Source organism: Corythoichthys intestinalis, chromosome 15, assembly GCF_030265065.1.
Source record: "Corythoichthys intestinalis isolate RoL2023-P3 chromosome 15, ASM3026506v1, whole genome shotgun sequence".
Taxonomy (NCBI): Eukaryota; Metazoa; Chordata; class Actinopteri; order Syngnathiformes; family Syngnathidae; genus Corythoichthys; species Corythoichthys intestinalis.
This window is the reverse complement of record NC_080409.1, coordinates 22677676-22692762: the sequence shown is the minus strand read 5'-3', so window position 1 is coordinate 22692762 and position 15087 is coordinate 22677676. Positions and strand designations below refer to the sequence as shown.

At 37.7% G+C, this 15087-nt stretch overlaps 1 protein-coding gene across 1 annotated transcript in view; it reads right to left on the bottom strand.

Annotated features, from left to right (window-relative positions):
* Nucleotides 1-15087, bottom strand: part of rbks (ribokinase) — a 72061-nt gene that overhangs the window by 33561 nt on the left and 23413 nt on the right. The window contains exon 7 of the mRNA XM_057859708.1: nucleotides 2278-2369. Coding sequence (XP_057715691.1) covers nucleotides 2278-2369 — 92 coding nt within the window. The remainder of the gene's footprint in view (nucleotides 1-2277; nucleotides 2370-15087) is intronic.

The following is a 15087-nucleotide window of genomic DNA, read 5'->3' as shown; positions in this document are numbered from 1 at the left end:
TGCTACGGTTTGGCTCACTCTGTCAATGAGTTATTGATATAAAAAAAAATGCTATTATAAAAAAAATGCTATTATAAAGTATATATATAAATAATTGTTATTGTAACAGTAGTGAGCATTGGTGTAATGCAGGGGTGGGCAAACTATTCCACGCAGTGGGTGCGGGTTTTCATTGCAACCCATCAAGAGGACACCTTTTCACCAATTTGGTGTCTTACAACTGCAATCAGTTGATTGCTGTCAGGCGCTTCTTATTTCCCCGGACCCCTCATTGGTTAAACTGCCTGTGCTGGATCAGTTGTAACAAAAACCAGGACCCACTGCGTCCCTTGAGGACTGGTTTTCTCACCCCTGGTGTAGTTTGTATATTGGTGTTGTCCTGCTACTCTCAAATAAAAGGGTACAGTGAGTACATACAGAGGAACTATATTTTATTGACAGCTATGTGCAAGGATTGTAAATGACTTAAGTGGTATACAATGTTGTTTTTGTCATTCTTCTACAAAAATACCAAATATCAAACAAAATAAGAAGAGCAATGAAAAACGTATTACAAAAAAATCTGAAATTTAATTTTGAGATCTGAATTTAAATTGTGAATGTAAAAAAAATATTGACCAAATTCGCAAACCATTACATTTAATATAGAATCAAACCATTCAGGTTCTGTTTTTCAATGTACCTCTGGTGGTTGCCCCTTATTTAGACCATCACCAAAACAGGGTGAAATATAAATTGTGGTTGAAATTTACAGTGGTATGAAAACGTATCTAAACCTTTTGGAATTTCTCAGATTTTTTCATAAAACCACCATCACCACCATCATCACCATCTTTGTCAAAATCACACGGATTAAAAAAGTGTCTGCTTTAACTAAAAGCACCCAAACATTTACAGGTTTTCATATTTTAATGAGGATAGTATGCAAACAATGACAGAAGGGGGGAAAATAAGTAAATAACCCATCACATTTAATATTTTGTTTATTTATTTTGAGTATTATGCGCTGAACTCTTGGCGTCATCTTTGGTGGACGGCCACTCCTTGGGAGAGAAGCAACAGTGCCAAACTCTCTCCATTTGTAGACAACTTCTCTTGACTGTTGATTGATGAACATCCAGATGTTGAGAGATGCTTTTGTATCCTTTCTCAGCTCTATACAAATCAACAATCCTTGATCGCATATCTTCAGACAGCTCTTTTGACCGAGCCAAGACGGACATCAGACAATGCTTCTCAATAAGACAATTCTTACCAGGTGTGTGTTTTATAGTGGTCAGGGCAGCTTTGAACCACTCATCAGTGATTGGGCACACACCTGACTTGAATTGTTTGGCAAAATATGGTTTCAATTGCTCCTTAAGGCTCCTTAGGCAGAGGGTTCACTTACTTATTTTACCCCTTTATGTCATTGTTTGCATGCTATCCTCATTAAAATATGAAAACCTATAGATATTTGGGTAGGTTCATTTAAAGCAGACACTGTTTTTACATCTGTGTGATTTTGACAAAGATCAGATCAAATTTGAAGGGTCACATACTTTTTCATACTACTGTATTTGGTAGTTCAGTGTTGCTCAGTTTTCCACTTATTCAATGGCATAAAATGATACTTGCCATTTCTCCCTTTCATATCTAAACACCTGGCCATACACCGTTTTTCTGCTCTGCAACACTACATCAAATAGCAGTTCACATTAACCCCGAAGGGGTGGTTGACTCAGCCAAAGAGCACATCTGCCCTGTTGTTGTTGTTACAATGATTCCCAGCAAAGCACACCCACTTTCACTCATCTGTCAGCATCAGACACTTAAGACTTGACGTACCGTGACCGTAAAAGGTTGCAGAATCTGATTCCTATCGTCATACCAGAATGTTTGCATGTATGTCTATAGGACACAGTAGAGCTATTGATGTGCTGCCAGAGGTCATGATAAAGGGGATACTTTATTTGTGAATCACTGTGGAAAGGTGTGTGTAATGGGCTTTCAACTGCTCAAACCCGTATTTCGTTGTGTGCATGCAGAACCCAGTGCCACACAGGTCAATGCTGATAATGAATAAGTTACATTTCTAAAATCTTGTAAGACTACATGCTCAAAGGATAACCAAGTGAGAGCTTGCCAAACACAATGAATTTGTCAAATTTAAAGAGTATTGTGGTTTTTCTAAGTCAGCTTTCAATGATTGGCCAACGATAGATAATGAATGTAAATTACTTAAAAAAAAAAAAAAAAAAAAAAAAAAAAAAGCTCAGTGTTTGTGTGATTCATCACCTCAGACTCATTGCAGCAAAACACATCAGAAAGTCGATAGAAATCAGGATCTAAATTGGGGATAGCCGGCGCCGGGTTGAATATTGTAGTCACTGCAACAAAAAATGAGTCAGTCATTAGTGTTATTGGTATTACAGTGATCCCTCGCTACTTTGTGCTTCAAATATAGTGTGGTCCATCGTTTTTTTTTTTCTTTTTTTTCTTCAATTAATAAAACAAAACAGTATTTTATTCAAAAATGGTAATATACATGAATGTATACATGTACATATCGTAGTTTTATATCTATCTCATCTATATCATAATTATTACATTTTCGGTGTTAAAAAAACATTTATTACAATATATGGTAACACTTTACAATAAGGGTCCCTTAATTAACATTAGTTAATGCATTTTAAGACAATAACTAATGCTTAAGTAACATTACAATTAACAATTGTAACAATTACATTACAATTAATATAATTGCTTAGCTAACATTTATTAATATATTAAATAACATATATAGGCCTATATAGGGTTAGGTTTTTTTTTTTTTTAACTTAAGCATTTATAATTTCCTAGTTACACACATTTGCTACACTTTACAATAAGGGTCCAAAAAGCATTCAGTAAAGGTTAAGGGGTGGGGGCACTTAAGCAATTATAATTTCTTAGTTAAGGGACACATGTGCTACACGTTACAATAAGAAATTATAATTGCTTATGTTCCCGTCTCTTAACCTTTATTAACCATTACTGAATGTTTTTTGGACCCTTATTGTAAAGTGCAGCACATGTGTCCCTTAACTAAGAAATGATAAATGCTTAAGTTCCCCCCACTTAACCTTTATTAACCATTACTGAATGCTTTTTGGACCCTTATTGTAAAGTGTAGCACATGTGTCCCTTTACTAAGAAATTATAAATGCTTAGTTAACAAACCCTAACCCTAAACCTATATAGGCCTATATATATATTTTTTAATTTGACCAAACCATTAGTTACTGTCTGGTTAAGCATTAACTAATGCATTAGATAATGCATTAACTGATGTTAATTAATATATTAATAAATGCTAGATAAGGGATTAAATGAACTATTGTCATGTTACTTAAACATGCGTTATTGTCTAAATATGCATTAACTAATGTTAATTAAGGGACCCTTAGTGTAAAGTGTTACCAAATATACATATATGTGGGGGAGGGGTGGTCCCCATTAACCGCGAAAAACAAGGGATCACTGTATCTCACATTTTCAGCAAATTTAGACAATCAATATGAAGTATACTTTTATTTTTGCATACTCTAAGGGGCATGATGCTTTTGAGACATTTTTCTGAAGCAAGGTAACATAATGTGAGTAGATTCGAGAAATGGGACTTCAGCAGTGTCAGCAATGGTTTAACTGTTGCTAGAAGTGGTTAAACAAATTAATTAGAATTTTTCTAGAGCTTTACTATCAAGGTGGAAAATGACCTTATTTACAGTATACTGTAATTTCCATGGAAGAAGACATCAGAAAGTACTGCTTGTATTGCTATAAAATTAAATGAATGAAATAAGCTTTGGAAAAAAATGGCTTGGAAAATAGCATTGGATTTAACCCTTGCATTCCCCAGGCAGTGTATGTCTAAATGACCTTATAAAGTCCAAACATATCAATACGTGAGTGAAATCTATTGTGACCATTTCTGGGTTTATGTTGATGAGCACAGCGGGGAGAAATTTATAATCCTCGGTGTTTGTTGAACACCACAGTCTGATGCATATTCATGAGCAACAAACACTAATGCATATAAAGCAAAGATTTCTCTGTATAAGTGAGGATAAACCCAGCTTACCGAAGTGATTTAATTCTTATGCCGCATGATGCAAAATAAAACCTCATTCATCTGCGTTTGCACGTCAGTGTTAGGAATATATGTATTCTGGATGGCGATATCAAAGTCAGCTCTTTAAACATGTGTACTCAGTTTGTGAATGTGTGTGTTTGCGTGGGCACATTGGAGAGCATCTGCGTGGGTTTGCATTAGGCTTTGGCCACCTGGCGCTTTGAGGTAGATTTTGGGTAAAAGTGGAAATAAGGCAATGGCTACCATTTCATTCCACACAATCACAATAATCAATTTAGAGAAGCCATGCACCATTTTCAAAATTCTTGGAACAGTGAGGGTGACAGGTGTGTCAGTACACTTATTTATTCAATAGCAAAGCTTAATGTCTTCCTTTTCAGATTTGGTTTTTTTCTTTGAAGAGTACATTATATTAGTTGTTAAAATTCAATGCACTTTTATGGAGGAAAAATGACCAAACCCAACCAGGAAAACCAGCTTGAAATCAATACTCAGTCTTTTTTCTACAGATATGTTTTCTTTCACTTTTTTTTTACTGCCCTTGACAGTGATACACGTTTTTATTCGGGACGGCTAGCATTAAATGATCACGTTTCAGTGCCACTGAAGGTAATAGACGTCCAATCTACAATGTATCACAAAAGTGAGTACATCCTAGGGCTGGGCGATATGGCCTTAAACATGTATCACGATAAATTGAGCAGATTTATCTCGATAACGATAAATGACGATAAATTCGCCCAAGCGTACTGTTATATAATTTGAAAATCTGAATCAATGCATGAAATACAGATTAACTGTTTCTTGTTGATTTATTTACCAGCATTCAATTTCATATACCGTATTTAACAATTGTACATGCAGTCTAAACATTAAGTTTATAAAAATGTATCGTAAGCAATAAGAATTCAAGTATGAACATTTATAACAGCGTGTATGACTTGAACAATGTACATTATCAAAATCAATATGCCTGTGCAAACATGTCATTGTAACACAAATGACTTGCAGCTTGAACAGTACACTTCAAAAAGACAACTTATTGTTAATGGCTGCTGTGACATAATTATTAAATACAAGTGTTTACTTTATGGTTTCAGGGTCCCCCCCCCCCCAGTGCATTTTTTAATAAATGCACGCACAAATGAATCCCCAAACAAACAGAGAGACACACACACATTAAAGCTATATTGATCTTTTTCCAATGAAACGCTTAAGATTTTATGATAGCAATAATGACACAGAAATAAGCACATACAGAAAAATAGCTGGGGCCATTTCTCGGTCATTATAAGTTTCGCCGTTGGATTGTACTTTATGCTGAATGCTTTACCATCACAAAAGCTATCAGAGGAATCACACACAGACAGATACAAAATAACGCCACATAGTAGTTGCTAGATGCTGTCCGTGCCCAATCCACTCATTAAGTTCAGCCGTTTCGACAAGGTTAGAGCCGCTATCCGACTCCATCACGTTCATTTGTAGCGTTAGCCGCTAGCTAGCATTAGCCTGGCTACCAGTAGAAAGCCACGAAAGCACCATCTCTGGAAATCGTGAGAACAAGGGAGGACAGCGGGTGAAAGTCCGTCTGGATGCCACCAAGAGTCTACTAAATGTCGGGTGAAAGTTTGGTGAACCTCCCTTAAGCCACACTCCATCACGTTTTGCTTGTAGCGTTAGCTGCTAGCGTTAGCTTACCAGGCCTTTGTTTGATTGGCTTCTTGATGATCACGTGACTCTCTACGTAAGCCCATTGACTGCTTTCTTAAAGGGGAATGAACATAGATGAACAACAGAATCAAAGCGGGATGAAAAGACTATATTTTCTTGTTTTATTAATTTACCGAATTTACCGACATGGTCAAAATTACGTCGGTCATCGTTAAGAATTTCGGTGACGGTAAATTTTCGGTTTACCGCCCTGCTCTAGTACATCCCTCGCATTTCTGCAGATATTAAGGTATACCAGTATGTTTTCATAGGACAACACTGACAAAATGACACTTTGGCACAATGAAAAGCAGTCTGTGTGCATCTTATATAATAGAGTTAGGGCTGCAGCTATCGATTATTTTAGTAGTCGATTACTCGATGAACCAGTTACTTCGAATAATCGAGTAATAGGATAGGGAACATGAAAAATTTAAAATACCTGAGCTGATCCTCAAACGGTATTAAAAATAAATAAATGAGGATCTATGTACAGCAAAAGAACAATTGGCTAACTTACATAGCAAAAGTCCGCTAGCTTAAATGCTATAAAATGCTAACTTTTTTTTCCCAATGCTCTTAATAAATGGTTCAGACTCATATTCCCACAAAAGATGGCTAAATATACGTAAAAACTAAATTACGAATGCATTAAAAAACATTAGCCCAAACAAAAACTTAGCTTACGTTGGTCTTAACAGGGAGCAGTTGGATTCAGCCATGTGAAATGAGCAGACCAGAGGGCAATGTTTCCAACCTAATCAATGAACTAAATTCAAAATAAACCATTACAACGCCACTTTAATTTAACGAATACTCGAAGCAACAAAATTTAATTTGTATATTTTTTTCTAATCGAATACTCGAGTTAACCGATTAATCGTTGCAGCACTAAATAGAGTTAATTTATTTTTCTCTCAAAATAACTCAAAATATAGCCATTAATATCTAAACCTCTGGCAACAAAAGTAAGTACGCCCATTAAAAACTACATACATCCCTAAATGTCTAAATTGAGTACTTCTTGTCATTTTCCCTCCAAAATGTCATGTGACTCGTTACAGGAATGCTGTCAGCATTGCTTCAGAGATTGAAGAGGTGGGGGTTCAGCCTGTTAGTGCTCAGCCCATACGCCGCACTCTACATCAAATTGGTGTGCATGGCTGTCACCCCAGGAGGAAGCCTCTTCTGAAGACGGTACACAAGAAATCCCGCAAACAGTTTGCTGAAGACATGTCAACAAAGCACATGGACTACTGGAACCATGTACTATGGTCTGATGAGACGGGCGGGCTTTCTGTAACGAGTAGCATAACTTTTAGGAGGGAAAATGACAAGCAGTACTCAATTTGGACATTTAGGGATGTACGTAGTTTCTATGGGGTGTACTCACTTTTGTTGCCAGGGTTTAGATATTAATGGCTATATTTTGAGGGGAAAATAAATTAACTCTATTATATAAGCTGCACGCAGACTACTTTTCATTGTGTCAAAGTGTCAGTTTGTCAGCGTTATCCCATGAAAAGATATACTTAAATAATAACTTAAATGATGGATTGGACGTCTATCGCCGTCAATGGCAGCCAATGTTAATTTATGAAATAAAATGAAGCCGTTTTAACAGGTGGAAGTTTGTTAATCTGTTTCCTGATTTTGAATGTTGTAAGAGTTAAAATGCTAATGTTACAGTGTGGTTAATGTAAAACTATAAAATAAGTAGCCAATGGTTATTATTAACATAATACCACCCCTACGCAGTTTCTCAACCAATGACTTGACAGCTAGGATGTCTGAATTTCCAGCCTGAAATAACCAGTTTGAAGTGGCTGCCAAAGTAGCATTATGCCAAAAGCTCAGCATACCTTCAATGTTCGCACAGTATTAACAGCATTAGCTTTTAATATATTGGTATTGTAATGTTTGGCCAAGTCAATGTGGGTGTCGGGAAGATTTGAGTTTTGGCATCATGCACCACAAGGCTACATTAATTGAAAAGTGGAATTTGTAAACTGGGTGATGTTTAGCATTCATCAGAAAATACAATGAAATACTCATGGGTGATCGCTTTGAGGGCGTTTAGAGTTGGGGGCCCAAGATTGAGTCGTACACGACTGTTACCGCAACAAAGACTGTTAAAGGGGACAAGAAAGTTTGATCATACACCAAAAATATAATATGCATGGGCAGAAACTTCAATGGTTAAAGTGTCTGTGCGGATCGGTTCGAACACAAACCTGCACCCACATCGGCCCTTGAAATTTCATAAAGGCAATTGAGAACTTAAAAAAAGATTGTAGAGATGAGGGGGAGCACACTTGATCTCCTTTCACCACCAACAGTAGGTAATCTAAACTAGGGGTGTAACAGTACACAAAAATCTCGGTTCGGTACGTACCTCGGTTTTGAGGTCATGGTTCGGTTCATTTTTGGTACAGTAAGAAAACAAAATGCCAAATATAAATGTGTTAGTTGTAGAGGTGTGCAAAATTTCCGATTCTTAGATTATTCGCGATTCGGCCGTGGAAGATTCGAGAACGATTCACAAACATCCAAATTCCGATTATTGAAATATGCCAAGTAAAGCGGAAGTACAACACACTCAGAGCGCCGCGCGGTCTTCGGGACGCAATGAGGAATGGAGCGAGAGTAGCTAAACATCATGCTTCTCATTTCCTGGCCCCTCGGGTAATGCCAATGCTCAACTCACAGCTCTAGCTCAACTCATGCCACGAGATAAAAAAACACAACAACATACCTGACTGCTGCCAACAGCTGCTACAAAGTACATCCACATTATGTTACGGTAGATATCATTTATATAGGACTAGATGCAATATAGATTCGGTAGCGTTAGCAGCACATCTACAGAAAGCTAGATGCGGGTGTAAGTAAAAGGCCGCCATCTTAAGGCAGTACACTTCCCTGCAAGGCTGTTGTGTCGAACATTCCAAGCGAACCTAATTAACTTTTTATCTAAAATACTCCTAAATCGATAAAATATTGACTTGAATCTATCTTTAAAATAGTTTTAAAACTTTCACATGTCGAAAGTAGACAAAAGGGAAATTATGGAATAACGGGAGCAATTTTAACAACTTTAACGGTTGATTCATAACATTAAATTAATTGAATGTAGTTTCAAGCTGCTGATAAAGAATGGGGACTGGAGTTTTTTATTTACTGTTATTTTTGTATATTTGTTTACTGTTATATGTTAACTTGATACTGAAATAGTAGTTTGGTTTAGCCTGAGAGTATTTTTGAACAATTTTGGAACTAATGTACAAAACATTAAAAAAAAAAAAAAAAAAAAAAAAAAGGAGGGGGGTGCATCAATAATCGTTTTATAATCGAGTCGGAGCCTCTGAATCGTAATCGTAATCGAATCGTTAGGTGCCCAAAGATTCCCAGCTCTAGTTAGTTGTTTATTACCCACTTTTGTGCTTTCAACAATAGGAACATTAGCCTATACAAAGCTAGAATTCTGCTCAAAAAGTAGCGGGTATTTAAAGATAATCCAACAACAATTTCCCTTTAGACCCCGCGTATTGGTCAGCTTTCTTTCTGAAAGAAAGAGAAGAAAAAAAAAGAAGTCCTGTGCTAAAGAGAAAAGCAATCCCAATGACAAAGATTTTAACATGTATTTTACATATGAAATGTCTCAATGAATCATTTTTTTTTCTTATGAACGGTTTTCAAAAGCTTTATTGGTGGATTTTCTCAAGTTAAAGCGCCACACAGAAATTAATAAATGTGATTGTGTCAGCAGGATCTGTGTATTATTCTTATTATTTAATTACAGGTGTTTTAGCTCATTTCAATTTATTTTATTAAAATGGGCTATTATTTATTTAAATGGGCTATGATTTATTTTATGATGTGTTTGTATTTTACAAATGTGATGTAGTATTCATTTATATTGTATATTTTATGTAGTATAACTTTAGTTCCTATGTGAATATTAGTTCCTATTTGTTTTGTTGGGGTAGGAGGGTTTTGTATTAAAGACGGGGGGCGTGTTGGTTGTTATTATTATAGCAGAGAAGACAACTGTAAATCAACAAAGACAACTCAACTGTGCCCCGATCTACCACTCAAGAGATCTGATGGACTCAAAAAGTGGGTTACGATTGCATATGAGTTTGAAAATCGAACGGATCCACCGTATTTTTACACGAGTGACTTCCGGTCTGCCCGGTGTGCTAGCTAGTAGTATTGACGCAGGAGGGCCGCGTCTCGCGTCAAATAATAAACTCTGCCGTTTTTTTCGCGTGCATCGCGTTTAGCCGCTTCTGGGACGCGTCTAACATGCGGCCACAGTACGACTGGCGTGCATTGGCTGATTGACTTTAACGGCTGCGTTTCACTGCGTTCTCGCGGCGGCCACGTTGTCGCGCCGTTGATGTTTCTTACTGTCCTACCATGTTGGTCCTCATTATAGTAGAGAAGATGGAGTAAATATAATTTACAAAAAGAAATTGTAGCCCGATCGACCCACAGCCTCGAAAAGTAAGGGTTACATTACGTCAGAAACATGTTCGGTACGCCTCTGTTCCAAACCGAGCACCAAGTACCGGAATCGTTCAATACGAATACATGTACCGTTACACCCTTAATCTAAACACAGCTAACTAAGCAAAATTAGCATAATCTTAATTTTAATTCCAAAACTGCTTCATAGTATCCCATTAAATCGTAAAAACTCAGACACTAGTTATGTGAGCTTCACAATGTTGCAAAATTTTCGAACCATTGCAGATTTTTGAAGTGATCAAGTGTAAACTATTGTTAAAAAAAAAAGAATAAGAATTGAGTCAGAAGTATTGTAAACAAATGTTTTGAGTAGTTTTGTCATTTGTTCGAAATCAGGGAATAAAGAAAGGAGTGTCAAAATGTTATCTTCCTCTATCTGTTCCCGTACCTCCCATCTGTGCCGTGATCACAGTGTTTGCACCGAGCGTGATACTGTATTTCCAATGCTGCTGGCAGATATATGAGTCCGGCGCTCATGAAGTGTGCATGTAATAAGCTACTAAGGGACAGCTAAAGATGGAAGCTTATCAATATGCAGGAAAGTGTGGCTTTTGTGAAATACACAGACACATGACAAAATCTTTCTATCCGATGTCGACATCAGATTACGGGGAATGTCAGTCTCAGATTTTCTCAGTTTTCAGTCTCATTTTCTCTCCAGGTGCAGTGAAACCACATTAAGTTTAGCATGTAAACAGAGAAGCCCAGCTGCTGGTACAGCTGTTGAAATTCTGGGATGCACACTAACTGAGTCATGTCTGCTCAGCTAATCTTTGTATGTGTCATAGGCTGTGTCGGAGGTGTGGCAAATAATGGAGGGAAAAGCTTAGTAGCAGAGTAGTTAAAAAAACAGCCACTTGTTGCTGATTTAAGAAAACTGGGGAATGGAAACAAGAAGCTGGATAGTATACACTAGTGAGTCATCACTAAGTACCTAAAAGGGTTTTAAGTGGCACTAATAAAATCTGGTGTTGAAAAATGCAAAGGGAAGAAAGTCCTCTGGTTTAAATTTATGTCATTCCTGTTTAAGTTAAACAATATACACTATATTAGTAAAGTCTTGTTTGTAAGTTACCAAGACAATTCATTTTGAAAGCTGGCATTTAAAGTATGTACTGCCGTGACAGACATTTGCATAATTTGAGCAGTGCTTCATCCTTTGCGTCATTAAGTCTTCACTGCAAAACCCATTAACATCCATTCTCTCCAGAGAATTCCATTTACGTACTACCACGGTGCCACAACGTTGAGGTGGCATCTTTGCCAAACTCATTCACTCGCCTCGTCTCTCTCCTGCCACATGGTCGGCCTGATCACGTGGTATGGTAAGCAAGAGGGAGCTCAGTGAAAGAGTGTGGCATTCCGCGTGGCCATCTGGGTAGCCCATCTGCAACACAGTTATGGTTCTGACGTTTTCGTTCTGGCATTATGCAGCGATCGATTACTAGCGACAGGCCCTGATGAAAAGCTCCCAGACGTCTTTATGACGCCGAGGGCTTCTAAGAATAGGATTCTGTTGAAGATGACAAATTCTCTAACCTGGTCATCATGACACGGAGGAAAGAGACTCAGGAAAGCAAACAAGTATCCTGGTGGTGCGATTGACGTACTGTATGTATTTGCAAATGTCAGACGTGATTAGAAAGAAAACAGTTAGATAATGGAAGACACGTTAGGCTTCTTTTACCCCATAATTTATAACACTTATTCTTGCTCAGATGTAAGTCAATCAAAGTATTTTATTTAGTGGAGGAAGCAGTTCATCCGGTCTTTTTGTATGTTTTTGGCACATATCCCCTGGACACCTCATTGGCTACACTGACCATTAAGTAAACTGTCGTTAATCAGACGGTAATGCTTTTAGCCACTTAATTATTATGTTACAAAGCAGAGGGGTAGTAGTATAGAACTGCTGGCTCATTCACCCGTCTGTATTTAAATTTACAAAATATTCACACTTGAAGGGGTTGTCAGGCACTCCAGAGTCAGAAATATCTGTATTGAAAAAAACAGAAAAGTACATTTCTCATAATACTAGGGATGCAACGATACAGTTAAGTCATGGTTGGGTACAATTAGGGATGGGAATCGAAATCCGATTCCAATTTGGAACCGGTTCCGAGTGTTTCGAGACCTCGACATCACAATGAAAAAGCCTTAACGATCCCTTTAACGATCCCTGAAAACGCATATTGCGTCGTGACGTGTCTTGTTGTCCAGACGCATCAAACTAGCATGCCGCCAAGAGCCACTCGCTCCAAAGTTTGGCTACACTTCACCAGGAAAAAGGGTGAAAATGAAAGGTTACGATAGTTTAGCACGAGCATTGCCGCCGTAAAAAAACAATGACAGCACGTAGGTTCGAACGCTCGAAAGCGTGTCTTCACTTCACGAGGAAAAATTACAACAAAGCGACTTGCAGTCATTGCAAGGTGGAGATAACTGCATCGGGAGGGAATAGACTGCAATGTCCTCACCGAGACGCTAAGGCTCATTCCTGACTATACAGCTAGCTAAACTCCCAAATGACGATGCAGAAGACGTTGGTATAATTTGCTGACTTTATTCAACCATCACTTGAAACTAAAAATAGAAATGAAACAAATCAATTTGGTCCCCAATAACAAACAGGTTTGCATCAACGTAAATCAGCGATGATTAGCTGCTAACACAGTCATAACAAACAGTTAGCATGCGTTCGCTAGCATTAGCACATCGTTTAAACCACTACACAACTGGATTTAAGTGTCCGATCGCGAGTGGAAACACACAACAACAACACAGAAGATGATACATACAGGTGTTGCCTCTGTAGATATTTTACAAACATTAACAAAGAACGTAGGCTCGTGGCAGTGTTTCCCTTTCTCACTAACTTGCTTGGATGCAGCATTTCTTCTTCTGCGCGTGTAAGCGCGTTCTGCTTGGCGTGAGGAAGCGCAAGGGCGCCACCACTTGAGTGTGAAAGCGCCAAAAAAACTAAAAGGTGCGCATTTCAATATACTGGTAAATAAAAACAGGGGTCCCCAAACTACGGCCCGCGGCTCCATATTTGGTCCGGCCCCCTGAACAATTCCAGAGAGCATTTTGAATTGTTTTTGTTTTTTTCTCCCTCAGTAGTGTTATTTATTTCCTGGCCTTTTTCAGTGAATAACTCAGAGAGGGTTATTTGGTTATTATCTATTTAATTAATAGTGCTATTTTTATTTATTATTATTATATTATATTATTATTTTAATTTTATTTACTTTTGTTCTGTGAAGAATCCACAGAGGGTTATTTGATTATGGCTTTCTAAAAAAAAATATATTTTTTTTTACATTTACGCACTCCTGCAATCGTCACACTTTTTCTGTTACAAACTGACCCCGGCCTCTCATCAGAGAAGGGAAAAGTTGTGTGGCCCTCACAGGAAAAAGTTTGGGGACCCCTGCTTTAACACATATTGCAAAAGGCAGAACAATGACCTATATGCCAATATATACCAATATTTTTTATTTCTTTTAGAAAAATGTTTCAGTAAAATGTTACACATTCTTGTGCATTTGCCACTTATTGCCACAGTTAACATTAAGGCTTTGGGCCTCTTTTGACCTTGTTGTGAGTTTGTAAGGTTGTGACTTCTGATTAAACAAACTCGATGCCAATCAAAATGTTTGTTCTTCTTTTTCCCGAAATTAGAATCGAGAAGAGAATCGATAAAGAATCGGATCGTTAAGCAATATCGATAATGGAATCGGAATCGTAAAAATCCTATCAATTCCCATCCCTAGGTACAATTTTTGATACGAGGGACACGATTTTCGATTCGATTCAATACATTTAATGCAACGAAACAAAAAATACAAGTGTTATTATTATTTTTTTTTTTAAACGTTTTTTTATTTTGCTTCAAGCAAAACTAACAATGCCATCATATAAACATGTATTTTAGTGCATAATATTTGTGTGCTTACTTCTTACTGATCTGAAGAAATTTTGTGTAAAAGTGCTGAGAACAATCTTTACTGTTTGTAAAATAAGGCAGGGCACATTGTTGATTACTACAGCTCTTTTAGCAGCTATGTTTACCACACGACCAAAACATCCTATTTGTGGTCCAAGTACATCTGTATTACATACTGAATTAACAATATTTGCAGCATTATTTATAGTCACTGGTATGGATTGATTCGGCCTGCTTAACTTCCATTCAGTCATCGCGGTTTTTAATTCATCGATGTAGTATATGGACTACGCGTCCCATTATCACTTGGGCTCACACAGCCAATGGCATGGGACTTGGGGGGATCTAACGTAGCACATCTACGTTCCGTGTTGTCGGGATATCCAAAAAGTTAACAATCGGCACAGAAGTCACGTCTGCTCATTCCTGCACAACATTTTACAATCGACTTTCATAAACAGGACGAGTTTGAAGTACAGCGCTCTTAATTTGTCACTCATTGTTCATCATGTAACTGTGAAATAGCTCTCTGTGCCCCAGGGTGTTAAGCTGTCTGGTATCAAACCGAGGCTATTCATAGTAGCCAAGTCGGTAACACTATATTTGCGGGCATTGGTGTACATATCCGTAAAGTCAGTCTTTGTTAAAAATGTACGAGTGGGAATAGCACATCAGCAAACCCAAAATGCTGCCACACAACTAATCTGTATGACATTGAAGCTGGCAAGCCGCCTACTTAAGCTTCTGTCTTTCCTCACTGAACCTCGTGCGCCACGGC